The sequence below is a fragment of the Falco punctatus genome (assembly GCF_963210335.1).
Source record: "Falco punctatus genome assembly, chromosome: 9".
Classification (NCBI taxonomy): domain Eukaryota; kingdom Metazoa; phylum Chordata; class Aves; order Falconiformes; family Falconidae; genus Falco; species Falco punctatus.
Window position 1 is genome coordinate 8,478,245 of NC_137589.1, and position 18,618 is coordinate 8,496,862.

Genomic DNA, 18,618 nt, shown 5'->3' on the forward strand with positions numbered 1-18,618 from the left:
CACAGTGTATATAGATAAAATGCTAGTTTCTATAAATTTCTAGAAATACAGAGAGAAAGTCTGATCTCAATTCCAAACCTCAATTATTTCTTCATGTAAAATTTTTCAAACAATTTAAACAGCATCCCTGAGAACTAAACCAAATATTAGCATTACAGCTCTAAAAGGATATATGTAAGAGGCACTAACATTTGATTTCTTTCAGATAGTTCCTCCCTCCGGTAAAACTGATCATTTATTTCAATAATAATTAATTTCAATAGTTATATGACAGAATATTATTCCCTTGTTTCTTCTCTTAGAGAATCATGTTCACCAAGACTGACAAAAGTTCTGCACTTTAGAAATGGAAAGCTATTGAAATTGCCGGATTTCTGCACGGCATGAATGAGAGCAGAACTGCATTGTTAGTTCATTCTTAACTCAGAAACCTCCTCGATTAGATCTAGCTTCATTTAATTCTTCAAGTTTTGTTAGCTTTTGACTCTAATGGACTATTTAATGAAAAAACAGGTGTGAGCGGTGTGAAATGTAATAAAAACATATGGACTTCAGAAATGCAAATGTCACTTATTATGGTGCTGTGCATTTATTTCTTAGCTTTTCTGTACCACTGTGTAAAACATGCAAATGCATGTACAGATATTCTCCAAGGCTGAACAGTTCATGAAAAGGAGAGGAAGGGAATGATAGAAATATTACTTACGCCGTTTGCAGCCACATTTTTTTATCCTTTTGGGATCTGTGATGTCATCATGACAGGCCTTGCAGTAAAAAAATGCCCTAGAGAGACAGAATGGAAAAACTGACACATTTCTTAATCCATATAAATTAAATTAGTCCCACATTTCCTCTTGCTGCAGTGCCAAATTAATGAAACATGCCAGCATTAATTTCCTTTAATCTTTGAAAAGGTTTAGACATTTAAAGTAGGAAATAGTTGCTGCAAGACCAATAATTTCAAACGTAAGACTCCAAATAAGTGTTTCTTTTAATATAACTTTTATTTGAAAAGTAACTGGGAGAAGGGATGATAATCATGACACAATGTATCAGTCCATTTGTCTTTCATCTTAGAAAAAAGAGAATCCAATGAATTTTGTCACAGAAATATATATATATATATAATGCATTCTCTGTTCTTATAAGATACACCAGGTATTTTTTAAAAAAACTGTCTAGCAACCTGGGTCAATTTTCCAACCTGGTCACAGTAGGATTTTGTTTTGGATATAATGAGAGATTGCAATGAGATCAATGTGACTAATATCAGATATGCTATTCAAAAAAAAAAAAAAAGGAAAAAAAAGAAAAAAAAATCCCAAACCTAAACAAAACCAGAAAGGGAAAATCCATTCAAACTAAGTTCCTAAAGGAAAATCTCAATGGAAGAATCAAATAGTCTTGATTCAGACTGTTCTCTTGGCTTCCATATCTGAATAAAGCAGAACCATTTTCGTTTTGACAGAAAACCCCCAAAATTTCAAACAAAAACCTGTAATTAACAAGGTGAACCATTGAGGTTTCCATTTAGTATTTTTGCTTATGTCCTACTCTTGTATTGAACGGCTCACCACAAGAACTAAGGAAGCGAGGAAGAGTAAACATTTGACTTTATATAAGAATAAAACAAAATTCCAGTTTAATAAATATGCATGAGACTGCCCACAGGACAGTTTAATCATGGTTGTCAAGTCCACATGTCATGTAAGGCTGCCGTGACACATTCTATGAGGATCACGCAGCTGGCCTCTAGCTGGACAGTTACAGTTTACCAGGATTCCTGCTGGCACAACAAATTAAACATACTTTTTAACCTGCTGAAATTTCCCTGTACTTATCCATATTCAGGATGTGTCAGCTCCATGCCTATCTTCCCACCCTCCCTCACCGCATGCTTCTCAACGTAAACCGGCAGCGAGAGCCAAAGCTGCCACTTTGCGACCACCCACGGATTTTGCCACCAGTACCGGATGGTTGGATTGCTACAGCGGGGGGGTCACTGGAATAGAACACTCTACGGTCCAAAATAGAAAAAGAAAAATAAAGAAAATTAATACACAGCCTCTGAATAAAGGCAGCCTTTGGCAGCTCATCTGGGATGATCGCTGCTAATTTCTTTTTCAGATTTATTAGGGTCCACCACAGGTGGAACTACATTACAGGAAATGTTCAGAAATATGAAGTAGATAACTAATTCAAATAGTTATGAATTTACCCAAGTTATTTTACACCTCTGAATAAAGGCCCTGGTAGTTAGGTGGCCCATCAGGAGCAAGGTAGAATGTCTACCGTATGAGATATGGACCAGAGAATACAATTTTCTGACAATTTCCCTAAGAAACCTCCAGGAAGATTGCTCCTTCACACTGAGCAGTTGTCTTATATTTTCCAAGCAGCAAAATGCAACATGAAAAAGCCTTTTCTGAGCATTTGTACACTTTGCTGCAGAAAGTTTCTGGTCTTCAAAATATTCACCTTCCACCAAAAAGAAAACAAACTGCCTCTGAGGAAATGAGAAAAAAATATTTCCAAAGCATGACTTGACAGCAAGGAGGAGAAAACAGCCTCCAGTGTTTACAAGTTCCGCCCAGTCCAGCAGTAAAGCCTCGTATTGAACAAGAACCCGCTATCACAAATATTCCCTCAGAAAACTTCATGACACAAACTGGACATAGGTAGTTTCCACGGATCATGTAGTCCACTCCCATACAAAAGTCCTACAGACTACCTTGAGTCCTATGTGCAAAGCCAAGAGCAAACACCTCAAGTGACTGCTGGAATAAAATTATCCCTCTATATAACTGGGTTGAATTAAGTGGATTTGAAGTATGTGGATTTCTGATGATAGTACTAACATGTAAATGAATAAAGAATAACAAACATGGAATTCATATAGTCTGTATTAGAATTAAACGCTCCACATTTTACACAAAGCTATTTACTGAGGCATAATTGTTTCTAGGTGTAATTGTTTCTAATGTGAAACTACTGTCCTAAAATTGCAAAGATAATTTTGGCAAGAAGATTAACTGAACACTGCATGCTATATTTCATTGTGAAATATATTCAGCTGTAATTTCTCCGTTAGCATGTAACACCAAAACCAGAATAATTTAATTTGTATTTTGGGTATGTAACATGTTCAATTTTGCTTCATTAAAAAATCCTTTTTTTCACCCTCCGAAAGACCTCAATTTTAGAATATTTTCCTGCCTCTGATTCATAGCTCAAAAGGGTGAAATCAACACTTTCCATAATTGGCTTTGTTAGCTGAAACACATCTGATAATCATTTGCTTTGCACAGAACAGCTAAGAAAAGTGGAAAGGGAGGCAGCAAGTTTCTAAACAAAGCCTTCTGCAAAAAGCCAGGCAGAACTGGGAATTTTGCTTCAGTTCGCTATTAGAGAAAACGCGCTAGATGAATGATGTGTAAAATTTCTTTAAATACATTAATAACGGTCAGCTTCTCCCTGTTAAAAATGCTATGCCGGGTGATTCTTACTTACAATCTGAAATAATTTCACAGGAGAATGTGAAATGCTTATCAATAAAAAAAAAAAAAGCTAGCCTCTCAGGAAAGGAACGTGAAGGCAGTGCTGTATATTCAACTGGAGAAAAGCACCAGAGAGGAAAAGATCTCTGGGCTGAAGGGCAGCGTACCTGAGGCAGTGCTGAACGCAAGCACTCCAGGGATGGTGCCAGAAATACGAGGGTACAGGTGCTCCGCTGCGCTGTTCTGTGCATTTCACCTAACCAAAACTTATCTTAGCTCTTTCCACAAGAACAGCATTCAAGCTCTCAGTGATTTCGCTGTTTTGATTTTCTTTAAATATTTGTGGCAAACATGCATTGCTTAAATATTATTTTCACTGGAACTTTATTATTAAAAGTTTAGGACTTAGCAAAGGTTTTTATTTGAATATTTTATCATTCCAAGTATAGGATTTCATTAAAATACCTAACTCAAGGAGAACATCATGTAAATATCAGATTCCTGTTAGCATGACTTACAACAAATTGCCTTGATAGCATGACTTGCAAATTATGAAGAAGCACTCAGCTGCAAATACTCCTTTTTTTTTAAATCTTACAGATATTGAATAATTATTTCTTTTAAAATTATTTTCTCACATTGTTCTTTCATTCCTTCCAAACGTATTATAATCCTAACAAACAAGAATACACAAGTTTGGTGATAAACACTGCCATAAACCTCCTTTTCATTCAACCCAAATCTAAGACAATCAAGCACAATGAACCTGGGAAGTTGCCTACAATGGTTGGGATGTACTGCACTGCTGTGGTTTGATTTATTGTTACGAGGCCATAGAGTATGTAGTTCCAGCAAAAGAAAATGACAAGAACATAAATATTATTCTGCTAATGCAATTACTGAATGAATACAGTAGCTTGCTCACATCAAATATTTGCTAAGGTCTACGTAAATAACAGCTACTCTAAACCTGAAACTCAGACAAAAATGTAATACCTGTCCTCTCTCAAAGTAATTCCACCGAGGCAAATTAATTATAGAGAAACCAGATCAAAATATTTTACATTTTCTAGTAGGACTCAGGTAAAAAAAAAAAATGCCTCTTCATTGCTTTTCACATCTGCTATAAAATTATTTTATTTCCTTGTTATTCAGGACTGTAGTTAAGAAAATGGCATGAACACATCGTCGGTTCACTAGAGTGCCAACTCCCCGAGACTCTTTTAACAGATAAGAATTAAAATTAGATGAGGTGTTTACAAGTAAAGAAAAAAAAAACAGAAAGCAAATCCTAGTGTTTAAATTTAAAGATAAAAATATATAAATTACCTTTTTACTTCTTTGGCATCACTTGCAATGAAGAATCCTAAAGTACCTTCTTGAATCTTGACATGGTTTCCAGGATTGATTAATATACTGCTCAGTGAAACAAGAACAAAAACAATAAAAACTTAAGTTGAAATGACTTTTAACTGAACGCTCCCAAACAGCTTATTTGGTTCTGTTATAGGGGACCCACTAGTTAGGAAAGGCTGCAAGGAAATTTTAAACTATTCTTTCTTGAAATTTCCAATCAAGTAACAGTTTCACATGCTTTTTACAAAAACTTAAGTTTGAGACAGTCACATGCCTCCGCCTAGAATCACATCATTTAACTGTTTACATGTGTTTTCTTATGTTTTTGCTTTAAATATAGACCATACAAAATAACAAAGCCTCTCAGAAACGTGATGTGCAAAGCTGAGCATTTCAGCTTTCTTGCTCTGTCATGCAAAGTGGTGAAAAATTCACAGTGTCGTGAAAAGGGAAGAACCAGCAACCACCACTGCATAATAATACAAAATATCATTTATGAAGCTAAACCATTTGATGTAAATTTTTGCCAATTTCTAGTGAAGTAGAATGTTAATGGGACCCCTATCTGGACATATAATGTTATTGTTTAAAATAATAAATACACACATACACTCAAGGGGAATGGTACAAGACAACCAGTCACGACAACTGAAAAAACATAAAATGAATAGAAAGTTCTTAAAACACCGCTATGCAGCCATGGAAGAACAAAAATAATCCAACCACACTGTCAGAGTAACCTCAGCTGAACCTGATGGAGGAAACCTTAAACTGCTATCAAGAAGTGAGGTTCTCCAACGTCTCTCTACAAAATATCCTAATTTTTTTTTCCCCATAATAATTTAACACTTGATTTTAGGTAAGGCACTTTGCAAAGTATCAGGCTAAATATGAATATACATATAGATGTAAATATATTCTCCAGGCAAGTTTTATTAATGTGTAATACAACTAGGCTTTTGACTTGCTAAAACTGAATAAAAGCTCTTTTTCTCTTTTATTAAAGCTTAGCCTTTCTAAATCAGAAAGTCCTAATGCCACACATATGCAATTTACAGTAAAAAAAGACGACCAGCAACTTAAATGCTTGTGGATTTAGGAAGAATTGATTGTAGGGAAGTACACATATACAAAAATAAATACAGCACATTTCTGAACAGACACACATCACTAAAATTTGAAGGCCAAAAACCTTTCATGCTATTGTTAGGAGGGAAAATGGGCCTCAACAGATCTCTTATTCAAGATGTTATTTATTATCTATGCATAAGTAATAAATTAGTGTGACCAAAAATATACCTGAAAGTTTTATAATGAGCACATTGTTTTCTGTGATTACATATGCCCGCAAGGCCCTATGAAAAGAATACGCAGGCTCCGAAATAAAGCGCTCATGAGTTAAGAATTAAAAGGTTGGTCCTGCAGCCATAATTCAGCCCCCATTATGTAGACATTAGGTTACAATTCCTAATTTAATAGCCACAAACTACTTTATTCTCACAATCTGGAACTTCATTCAGTGGTGTTTTACTGCCATTACTCCAGGCATGGCTTCACGTAGTTTATCTTTCTTTAAAATCAGCATCGTATTTTTCTTACATGTTTCTCTACTGTGCTCATCACTATAGCATGCAAAAGATTCACAAATACATAATTTATTTTATAAGAATGAAGATATAATACTATCCCATTTTACAGATGAGAGATTAAGTCACTATGAGATATAGTGGCTATTAATCCGGGATGCCTACAGGCTATTTTTTGCAAGTATTTAGCATTGCATAGCTCCATATACAACTTCTGGAGACTTTTGCTGTAAGAATGCTCAGCATTTCCAAAAGTCCAGCCTCTGGTTCCCAAAATAATAAGCACTTAATCAGAGGTCATCTGTAAAAGATTTGGTTTAAATTATTAGCTCCCTCTCACAAATACTCAGTGGCAGAGGCTGGAACAGAAATTAAATCTCAAAGAAAGCATTTACCCAGATATATGCTCCCTTTTCCTTCATTCACAGTTTCAAGCTTTGCAACAGAAAGGAGAGGAGAGCTACAGCAAATAGAAGTCACCACCACAGAAAGCAGGTTCATCTCCACAGCACACTTCAGCGGTATTGCAAAAAATGAAACGTGATGGTGTAAATAACACCTACGTTACGTACACAGATAAATGGGATAAATTAAAGTTGCACAGCTAAACTTCACATCTCTCTCTCTCTTTTTTTTTTTTTTTTTTTTTTTTTTTTTTTTTTTTTTTTTTTAGTGCATTGGGCTTAATAGTTGTGCTTGCAACCAAAACATTTACCTAATGCAGTTTTAAAATGCAATTTCACCAGCTTTAAAATAGGATAAAACACAGGGGAGGGAAAAAAAACCCAACAAAAAACCCCAGCCCCCCAAGAACTTCTTCATATGAAACCAGTCACTCAATTCACAAAAAGGCTGGAAAATTCAGATTTCTGCACCAATTTTTGTCACGTGAGCCACCAGAGCACTTAGTAGCCTTTACCAAGTTGCCTTACGAGGCCACCCCTAAGGGAGGTGAGACGGACACTGCACCATCCACTCCCAGAGCCAGCGTGAGCCCAGGTAAGTTGCTCCTCAAGAACCAGGGGAGAATCTTCCTGCCACTAACACTCCAGAGCCTTTCTGCTAAAACTTTCTATCGTGTCCGTAACTGCATCTGTGTTCCGGTCTTCACTTCCCTCTTCCCCACCTGCTAGTCCTTAACCTGCCATTATGCTGAGAATCTAAACTCAAAAATCTTCTACAGATGCAAGTCTCATTTATTTCTACTATGCTGCTCCTTCTAAAATACGCAGCTACTTGTAAGATGTTTGGGTTGGCTATTTTTCTTAGGTACTGCTCTGTCAGAAAAATACCTTTTTTTGCCCTTACTTCATTCTTAATCATGGAAGTATTGCAGCTTTTCAGTGAAAACAGATGAGCATGTTTCTTGACATAGACCCACCATTTTGGGTTTTTTTCCTCATTCCATTCTCGGAGATAAATAAACCATACCTGAACAGTAAAAAAATCCTAACAAAAGCTCCACAACCCAAGCTCCACAAGCTGTCGTAACCACTAGGTATGTGAATGTTCAATCCCTGCCAGAGAACTTAAAATCTGACAAAGTAATAAGCAAATGAAGCAGTTCTTTCCAGAGGCAGTGAACAATACTCTTAAATCAGATGTAACTGGCCTCACTTAGGATGTAACGAATTGTGAGCACTATTTTGTATCTCAAGGTTTTCCGAGACACATGAAATCAATTCAGATGGGTCAGCTTATAGACTTTATTTTTGTCAGACCTTAGACTTCATTCACACATACTTATTTTTCACAAATACATAGTATTTATAGCTGCAAAATATAGACGTGATCGCAGTTAATGCAGTATGACCCCAGCAGCAAAATCTTCTGTTGGGAATAAAAATTAATTTGCCCCATCACTGCTATTGGCAAAGAATTACAGCAAAGGCTCATAAAGCTTTGGGTTTATATACACACTGCTATTTAGCCAGAGCAAAATCATGAGCAATTTCTACTGAGTCTGTATGGATTTCTAAAACATGCTTCTTATTAAAGCAGCAATTGAATTATTTCTTCTGACACCTGTAGTGTTATTACCTGAAGTTATGCTTTGATAAGCACTCACTGTAATATGTACAGCAAGGGAAATGTTTTGAATTAAAAGAATAGAATATAGGGAACAAAGAGGACAGGGAAAAAATAAAACAGGCTTATGAGCATACCAAGAAGAACACATCAGTTATTTAGAGATGCATGTATCTGTTTAAGTACCTCATGAAAATATGCATATATATATATATCTCCCCACAGCTGAAAAGATAAGTACATGGCAAAGCAAATTGGAGTTTTAAGAGAGAAAGCTTGAGCTAATGTCTCATCTTTTGTATCTCCAAGGCTGGGGAGTTTTGCAGATATAAGAAGATGTAGGAAAACAAAAAAAAAAGGACAGAAACTCATTATGTTTAATAGCAATCTATATAGCTAATCCATATGCATTCAGTGCCACGCATTGGAAAAATGCTGTTGAAAATGACACCCCTGATTTTTCCAAATATATGTTCTTATCGTACAACATAATTTGAATTTTTTATCTCTTAAATCAGCTCCTGAAATCAAGCAAGGACTGCTAAATACTTTAAAAGCTTTAAGATCTTGATCAGGTTTTATTTAATTTTATAACATTCCTATTTTAGGTTATCTCAGAAGCTAATCAAGAAACAGCAGGCTCAAAAAACTTTAAGTCATAATCTCCTTAACAATTCCAGTTCTGGAAATGTATTCCTCAGAACAAAGCTTTGCATGACAGGGGTCACATGTCACTGCAAAAAAAACCAACAAACAACATTATCTTCTGACTTGCTTGCTCCTTCATAGGTGAACATTTAGAGCACATGGCAAATACAGCCATGTAAACTGAATATGTGTAAATTAACTATGATTTAATATGTTTAATGGAAATTTTATGTACTTCACCAGCATGATCTTAGGAGAAGCCAGATCCATTATTCTATGATAACACCACAATTTGTAAGAGCAGAATATGCAAAATTTAGAAACCTCTGCTTTACACTTATCTTTACATGTACCAAAAGTCAGTCAGTTTGCTAAACAGGATTCACTTGGTAACTAGGTGCAAGATCACGCATCTAAGAGCAATGAAAACATTGCACATTGAAAATGTGGAAATCGCCTTTGAATTCAGTTTAACTCTCAGGAACCACAAAACAAATCATAGAATGGCTTAATTTGGAAGGCACCTTAAAAATCCCCTAGTTTCAAGCCCCCTGCCATGGTCAAGGATATTTTTCACTACAACAGACTGCTCAAAGCCCTGTTCAACCCAGCACTGAACACCTAAAGCTCAGGGAAGAATCACCAACAATGGCACCCTACCAGTGGAAACTGAGTTCCCAGGCTGATTTAAACACAAGCAAGTGAATAAATGCACATTTGAGATGCACAGTTTTAAAAATAAATAAATAAATAAATTCAAATGTGGCCAGGAAAATTCTAGACTAACACTTATGGACCTCTTTGCATAGATTGTTCAATGAAACATTAAGATATAGGACATTAGGATATGACAACTTTTTCATATGTCAGTGTAGAATAGATATATGCTAGTAACTCTGACTGTGTTAATTTTGATTTACTCACTTGTTGGATTCTATCTTTCTGATGTGTTAAGTATACATGCTACCTTCAGTAAACACAGAGACATGAAATATCTGTTCATCCATTCTGATTTACCTGTACCTTCCCTGGAACATGAGCATTGCCCAATATATCTTGCTAGTGCACGGGTGATTGGCTGCACAATAAAACAATATCGTGACCTAGATAAAGAATATCATATTATGTCTTCCCTTAAAGCATTAAAATGAGCTATGGTTTTGATTACTAACTGTAGGTCGTCCATGTTTTGCTGAACTTAAAGATATTTGATGGAGAACCTGCCAGTCGGAGGTTTGAACTATAGGACAGTTTGTGAACTGACACTTTGGGGCAGGACTAATTCCCTCCATTTATTTTATTATTCATTTCTGCTGTTGATGGTGATTTTTATTTGTCCTCTGATTTCAGATATCATACATGTTGGAATCATACTGCTTCTTGGGTTGAAACAGCATTAGAAGGTTTGATGGCTGATATCTTTTCATGTTAGTAAAATATATAAAACATTTTTTCTAATAGATTTTCGGTATACAAAAATTTCAGTAGGAGATGAAAAGCACTTCCTATAGCCTTCTGGAATATACAGCTGTCTTTATGTGAACGACATGGAAAAAATAACTAATCAGCTTTAGAGCTTGAACTGTGATTATACCAAATGCATTTATTGGCAGGCCACTTGCTGAGTGGCATGGCTCCACAATTTGCTTTGGACAGGTTGAAACCGAGTAGGCTTCCATTACTGCTGAAGTTGTAAATGACTTTGACCTCTTAATCTAGACATCGCATTTACAAAGTAGGTGACTCTCAAATTTATATCACTGTCAGTCTTTTGAGAAAAATGAGGGATACTTATATACTTATGAAGATGGAAGAGGTGCAGTAAAAGTCTTAAAACTGAGCTGACAAATGTGTGTGGAGACGTCCAGCAAGTACAGCACAAAATAAAAGGCAAATATAACGTTTTATCAGTACTATATGAAGACTAAAAACTTGAGGACACAGATAAGCTCAATCAGTGGAGATGTACACTGGAAGAGTTCTTTCAGAACTTTCCTTCCCAGCAGCCTCAGTTTGTTTGCTATTATTTGCAAGGTTACATTTTAGACAGCACTAAAGGTGGGATTCATCTCATCTGTCTTAGAATGGAAGCTGCTTTCAAGAACTGTCTCCCCTTGCAGTCACGGACTAAGTCTGGATAACTAACAGGAGATTAGGCGTCTAACATTTAGATTTATAAAGTTAGGTGAGATGAATCCCGTTATCAGTGACCAACTGAACAGTTCACCCCTGCATCAAGGAAACCTTTCTGATTCAAGAACACTCCTTTTTCTTGTCCCGCCCCACCCCCCACCCCACCCCCCCAACCCCAAGATCTATGACTACCCTTGTAACTGCTATCATACTTGTCTAAAACAAGAAAAGATCAATTGTTGAATTAAACGAAACACAAATGGCAAAATTTGGACTAAACAAATGACAAAAGCTGTAACAACTCCGCTTTAAACCTTGTGGTAGATGTACTGTACCATTCCCCATGCGACTGAAACAGTAGCAATATCAACTAGTAATCAGGAAGATATATTCTTTTAAAGTACTATTAATAATACATTGTCTAGAACAAGATTATGTGGTATTACTGACTATAGCTACCACATTTTAAAATAAAACCAGCTATTATTCTTGACTGTTTCATGCCATGCCCAGATGAAATGCATCACTATTATTAGCATAACGGCCTTTTAAAAAATACCATGTCAGTCACACAACTAGAGAATTAGAATTACAAAATTTGTTTGAGACAATTGTTTTTGTTCCAGGGTATGTTTTGAAGTGGAGTGTGAGGGTAGGTGCACAAATCCCACTGTGGGAGTTGCGTGCATACCAGCTTCACACTGGTTGTAACTGAGAAAGTATTGCTTCTTTCTTCTGGGCTCTACCATTGACATTAGTTCAGACTCATATTGCTCTAAACAGAAAAAACTAGTAAGACACTAAAAAAGATACAAGGCAAAGGACACAGTGCACATTACATGCTACAGAATATTAAAGCTTAATTACTACAAGCACTTAAAGGTTGCTCCCAGGAGTTAAGTACTCGACAATAGCAACTACTAAGTCATGGTCTACAGGATATGCATGAGGTATTTTACTGGGGCATAGTCCAAACTAGTTCAGTGGTGCTGGTGAGTTCAATATGCTTTGAAACAATTCAATTATTCCTTCTGGTTCCAGAAGTGACTGATTATCAGTACAAGGAAGCAGCACAATGCACTTCATTCTGGGAGCAAGCAACTTCACTTGGTACAACACTTCTTCATATTGCTCATCATGCCAGCGTTAACATGCCTTCACCACAAGATAATATATACTTAAAAGCAAGAAGCGAGGTAGAGGTGCAACAACTGCAGATCCTTGAAGATGCTAAGTGTTGCAGTAACTTCTCTGCAGTTGGATCATATCAATAATGCCAAACTGACAGGAAGCCACCTCTCATTTCACACATCTACTCGGAAACCACGGGAGAGTAAGACTAAAACTTAAATAAACATAACGCGGACAACACACGCAACAGAACAAACATGGAAAAGAAAAGTTTGGAGAGTAGGGTGAAGAAGGATATTGAAATGTCTGGACAATGAGAATGGGTCTCCATAAAGCACCACTGACAATCGGACAGGCTGGTATAAGCAAACAGAAAACAAAGCTGGGAGGGAGGAGAGAGATGCAGATGAGAGAGGATATGGAAGAGCATGCCTTATTTACTTCATCCAAACCAACAGCAGCTAGAGAGAATGTAGACTAGAGAGGGGCTCACAGCATGGTGTACCAAAGGAAAATGCAAAACACGCCATTCCAAAGAAAAAACAAAACTGAGAAACAAATACATTTGGTAACATCTTCATAAATGAGCTTAATAAATGCCATTATAATGAACGAGACAGAGTACAAACTATCCATGGCACTTTCACTGTAACGGTACAATAGCTTTTAATGAGTATTATGAATAACTGGGCTCAAAACAGGACTGGCAATGCAAAGAATCAGGTATTTTGTTGTTGTTAATGGCAGGTGAGAGACTACAAGAGAACATGAATTACTGTATTAAAAGACGTGTTTTGAAGGAAGAATCTGGGGAAAAAAGGACATCAATGAAGGTGTGGACATGGAGACAGTATGGCAGAACAACGTCAGGTAAAGACGACATATACATCGCCACAATACAGTACAAATGAAAAAATAAGAGGGGAGATGTTAACAGTCAAGTCTGCTTTTCAAATGTAACGATCTGAAACACTGATGACTCCACAAGGTAGGGAGGTGTGGGGTGGGGTGGGAGGCCTAAAAACTTTATACTGATTTATTTTGTACTTCCTGCAAAGAAGTTAGTGCATGAGTCACAAGAACCAATGGAGAGACAAAATGCTATTCTCTCTCCTCCTTGAGATTGGGGGCTCATATAGAAATATACACACAGATATATATATACACACACACATAGACAGATGAATATATATATGTATATATGTGTGTGTATATACAGAGAAAGATAGACAAAGATGTTATCTTCCTGTGTTCTTGGCAAGGAATTAGTCCTGAAGTTAGAAGGAGTGGAGGTAGGATTGAGGTTGGAAGGAAAGGTAACGAAGAGGGCATACCGCTTTCGGCTTCTGCAAACGACAAGAAAAAAATTGCAAATCAAACACTTTGATAAGAAATCAACTGACACCAAAAGCAAAAAAACCCTTTACTTAAAATTCTTCAAGGCTCAAAGGTTTTTCTGCTGAGAATGAGAACAAATATATGGATAGACAGAGAGAAAATTTAACAAGAGGAGTAAAGACAGAGTGCAGGAGGGAGGAATCCTGGTTAGGCTTTCCTTCTTGCTTACTCATTGAAAAAAAGGAAAAAAACTACAGGGGAAGGCAAAAATATGTCTAAAAGGGATTTCCAATAAGGAGTTTGAGTGTCTGCATTTTGAACTGATACTTTTTGCTATCTATTCAGCCATCTTTCCTGGAACATTTTCAGGCTGATGTTCTCCGTGTTCCTTTAGCATTTTTATTACAGAAGAAACAGAACCTCTCTACAAATGAACTAAGATAGACCATTTTTAAGCTAAGGTATTTGGCTTGCATCAGGGACACAAAAACTTATTTAAGAAATGCTTCCTGATCTTACTTACTAATTAGAATATTCCCCAATCCTAATTAGAGATGAAGGAATGGCTAACTAATATTGTGACCTGGAACTACTAAAGGGCAGGCCTTAGCAGCTGATCAGAAACCCACTAAATTCAATCATGTTTTGTAAACTCAGAGGTTACTTTGATAGCTAAGCAGTAATTTAAACATTATTAAATATATATGTAAGGTAAAACAAAATAATAATCTAATCGTGGCTATTTTGATTAATCTTTAAGATACCTCGATGAAAACCAGTTGCCTAAAAAGATAAAAATACTATCACTACTTTACCCATCACTTGAAAAGGAGTTTGTATATATCATACCTATGACTATATTAAATTTAGGCTTGAACTCTTTTCATTTTCACTTTTAAGCAATCTTGCAAAATCATAAATTGTTTATAATTAACACTGTGATACTGTTAAAACTTGTCAAGGTGTGCTTAATGTTTTGTATAACTTTATCAATAGTCAGGGGAAAAGGAGGAAAAAAATCCCAGCTGCAAGCAGGAAGCTCAGCTGCTGCTAACTTGTACGTTAGTATCAGCTTGGAAGGAGTTGTGATGATTTATAATTACTATTGATCTCAAATTCCCTACAGCAGAGTTAACAGAATGTGGCTGTAAATCAGAAAGCTTTAGAAAACCACCATCTAGGAGACTGCCGGGGGCCGGGGGGGGGGGGAAAGCGCATAGGTAAATGAGCATTTATGCCATTCTGCATGCAATGAAGTCATTAACAAAGTCAATGAAAATTCTGTCTTTGACTTAAAATGGTACTGGGATTTATCCTGACACTGAGGTGAAGATTTAAAGAAGGGCTTAGGAACTCTAGAATGCCCTCACATTACCCCTTCAGAGAGCTGTGCAAACTTTGTAATTTACTTTGCACTGCTTCGGCTCTGAGTGCAAAGGGAGCAGGCATACGGAACTAAGCTTAAAAAGAATCTCCCTCCCTGTGTAAGTGAAATATCAGATATAGAATTTACTTATGTATTATGACTAGCAACAAAAGTTAAACTGGTGGGTGTAAGATCATCTCATCCCTTAGGCAGAAAGAATGCTTTGAAAATCTGCTCCTGAAAATACTGGTCTCAGACCCACCTCAGCTATGGCAGGAAATACTAGCTCTTAATAAAAGGATGCCACCTGGATAATATTCTAAATTTTTATTTCTATTTATCATTGTTGCTCTAAATTGTAAACTATGTAAAACCTGCCAAGTTTTACAAAATATGTTTCTAAACTATAATCATAAAATCAATCAGCACATATCTACTGTTGGTTACTCTCATAAAGAGTGAAAGCTCATAGGGTACCATAATCAGTTCCCTCTTCACCTTTATTAAGAATTACCAATGAAGAAAAAAATATATGAATTCACTTAAAATATTTCCAAAGTCAACATCAACAACTGACAAATGACAAATCTATCTTATTCAAAGACAGCTTGCACTTGTAAACCATGTTATTCTATTTTCTAGCTTCATTCCTCATCTTTTCATTTAGTAAGATGCAAGGAAATTTAAGTATACCTAAGAAGTGAGACACAAGTTTTGTTCCGTTACTTTTCTGGTTAGATTAAAAGGCTCCAGCTCAGAAAACCACAAATATGCATGTAGCATATTTGGGTTGAAGAGCACAGGAACAAGTAGAACAGAAAAGATACTCTGCAAGTAGCTCTGTGATTCACTGAACAGTGACTATAAAAGTATCACTGGTTAATAAAGTCAGCAGATATTAGGGTGAATCAGGCTTATAAGAAAATGTGAATACCTAGCTTACATGCTCTCCTCTTACATGTATATTCACAAAATCCTGCTGTTAACATCCCTTTGTTCCTATTGTTTTCTGCAATTTTTAGGCTCTTTTTTTACTACGAAATTAATTAATTGTGAACTGTTACCTGCATGGCTTTAAGTAAGAAGAAATATATGATTATATCACATTGTGTTACTTTTTGTGAGATCCTCTGCATCACCTTGTGATTAAGAACTCAATCCAACTCCCACTGAAGTTAGTGCAAAGAATGACATGGAAGCCATGAATTATCTGTTATTACTGAAAAAGGCTGTAATATTAGCACCTGCATAAGTAAATGACAAGTGAAGTAATTACAGTCTAAAGTTGGGCAATAATTCTTAGGAGAACCAACAGAAACCAAATATTTTCTAATATTGGAAATACAAAATCTGGTAAATAGTTCCACTGCTGTTACTATCATATTTTTATTTTTCCTAGGAAGAAATTAAACTGTTTAGAGAAAAAAATAATATAAAAAAATCATTCACGTTACATTAGCCAGTGCAGAATGAGATCATTCAATGGAAAAGTATTTTAAGAGCCCATGGGAGCTGGAAACACTAAAAAAAATCTGAAATCTGGTATTTCCAAAAAAAACCCACAGAAACAAAAAAGGATGTCTTAATCAGCATCATGTTGAAAAAAATAATATCCAATAGCACATACACCACTTCACATATCACTTCATAACATAGAAAAAAAACCAAGCAAAACATACTACAGGGCATGGAAATACTCTTCTAAACAGTTGTAATGTGGCATTTTCCATGTTAAATGCCCCACATAGGTTTCACAGATATTTTGAATAAAGAAAAATGACAGCATTTAATAATAACCATTAAAATAAACTTTTTAAACCTCAGAAATTGTGGCACGAGCTCAAATGACAGAATTGAGTCTCTTCCAAGGAGACACAATTGCTGTCAACATTTTAGGTCATTAGTGGTCAATTATAAGGTAAATTAATATGCAGCATTCCAGATTTACTACAGTAGTACAGAATGTAATTTTCAACAGAGGAATATAAACTTCAGCTCATAGTCAGTACTGTCATATTTTTATTATATGTCCCTCCACATGTGGCAGAGCACATTTATATAATTGCTGTCATACAAAAATGATTGTTGTGTAAAGCACTGATGGACAAGTTGATAGAATATTGACTCCAATATTGACTCAAATTTTATGAATTTTTGTACCAAAAAATCTCACAAGAAATATTTATTTTCCTGTCTGTGAATCTGAACTAATAATAATGACTTCTTTTCTTTTTGGTTGAAGAAAGGAGTCAGCCATCTCGTAATTTGAAAGCTAAATTAATCTTTTCCAGTTTCATGATGCTATTCACATGCGCAAGTTTTGTCAGAACAGATACCATAAAAATACTATGTTTAGCCTATATTTCTGTTTATCCTGTATCCTATCTAAACTGGTTCTTCCAAACTTATTAGAATGAAATTATTGTTTTGAGAATACACATAGCCACAATGAGTTTTGATATCACATCTGTTTTCCAATTCTCCATTGTCAGTAAAATTAAGTCGGACCACCAGTTAAAATTGCTTGACTATAAACAAAAACATCCTAAGTTTCTGTTTACATAAAAAGGAATTGCGCTTCTGGAAATGGGACATATGTATCCCTGTGTGTCGTGTCCCGTCCCCCCCCCCCCGCTTCTACTAAATGTTCTGACTTAATTACAGAGAAGAATAGGGCAGAAAGAAAAGTCTTTCAGCGTTATGTGAAATGGTGTAATACAATGGCATGCTAATTATAATCTGAAATGTTTCAAAAGTGTAAGAATAGCTATGTTCATTCTGGGGGAAAAAAAAAAAAAAAAAGCGGGCAAGATTCTTGACAGTGCATTCCAGAAGTTCAAAATTCATAGGCATCGGACATACCTGCTTTCTCGTTTTTCCGACTTGTATTCTATGGCTATCATTAAGAGCTTTAGTTTCGCAAACACCAGTCTGTAGGAAAAGAAGAGGCCAAGAATCAGTCCTTTTCCGCAACCAACATCATGTATGTGGAGATGGCTGAAGATCTCTTCCCATTGTGTTAAGTTAGGTATACACAAAACATATATTAAAGTGCTTCTATTTTGAAGATAATGAACACATTTTCCTAAAAATATAAGCTCACAAGCTGAGAAGAGGAACATAAAACCAAAACACATCATATTATTAACTCTACTTAAGCAATAATAACAAAGGTCATGATATACAACATAAAACTGCATTTGGCTATAGTTGTGGATGTCTTGAGAAAATTTTTCACATCTTTGCTGGAATTCAACCATATGTTGACTGCAGTGTGCATTCCTTAGAAAATATGTAAATACTGAAACTAAACTGAAAGTACACTATTAATAAGTCAGTATTTGCCAACTACTGTCACAGAGGAACAGCGCAACTGGAAGTAATTTCTGACAAATATATAGGAAGCAAAATCTGATCCTGCAATACACATTTTTTTCAGTTGTAAAATTTTGTGCAAGTGGCTGTTTATTAAAACATCTCAAGGGTGATATTCATAGACTGCAAAACTGAGTTAGCATGGCACCATTTGCTTCAA

The 18,618-nt window shown here is 35.8% G+C and overlaps 1 protein-coding gene across 15 annotated transcripts in view; it reads right to left on the bottom strand.

Moving 5' to 3' along the window:
* KCNMA1 (potassium calcium-activated channel subfamily M alpha 1) overlaps positions 1-18,618 on the bottom strand; it is a 555,223-nt gene that overhangs the window by 156,473 nt on the left and 380,132 nt on the right. For all 15 annotated transcript variants that reach the window (XM_080403227.1, XM_080403225.1, XM_080403230.1 and 12 more), the window contains 3 exons: positions 17,946-18,014; positions 4,827-4,913; positions 707-783 (listed from right to left, as the gene is read on the bottom strand). In XM_080403227.1, coding sequence (XP_080259353.1) covers positions 707-783; positions 4,827-4,913; positions 17,946-18,014 — 233 coding nt within the window. The remainder of the gene's footprint in view (positions 1-706; positions 784-4,826; positions 4,914-17,945; positions 18,015-18,618) is intronic.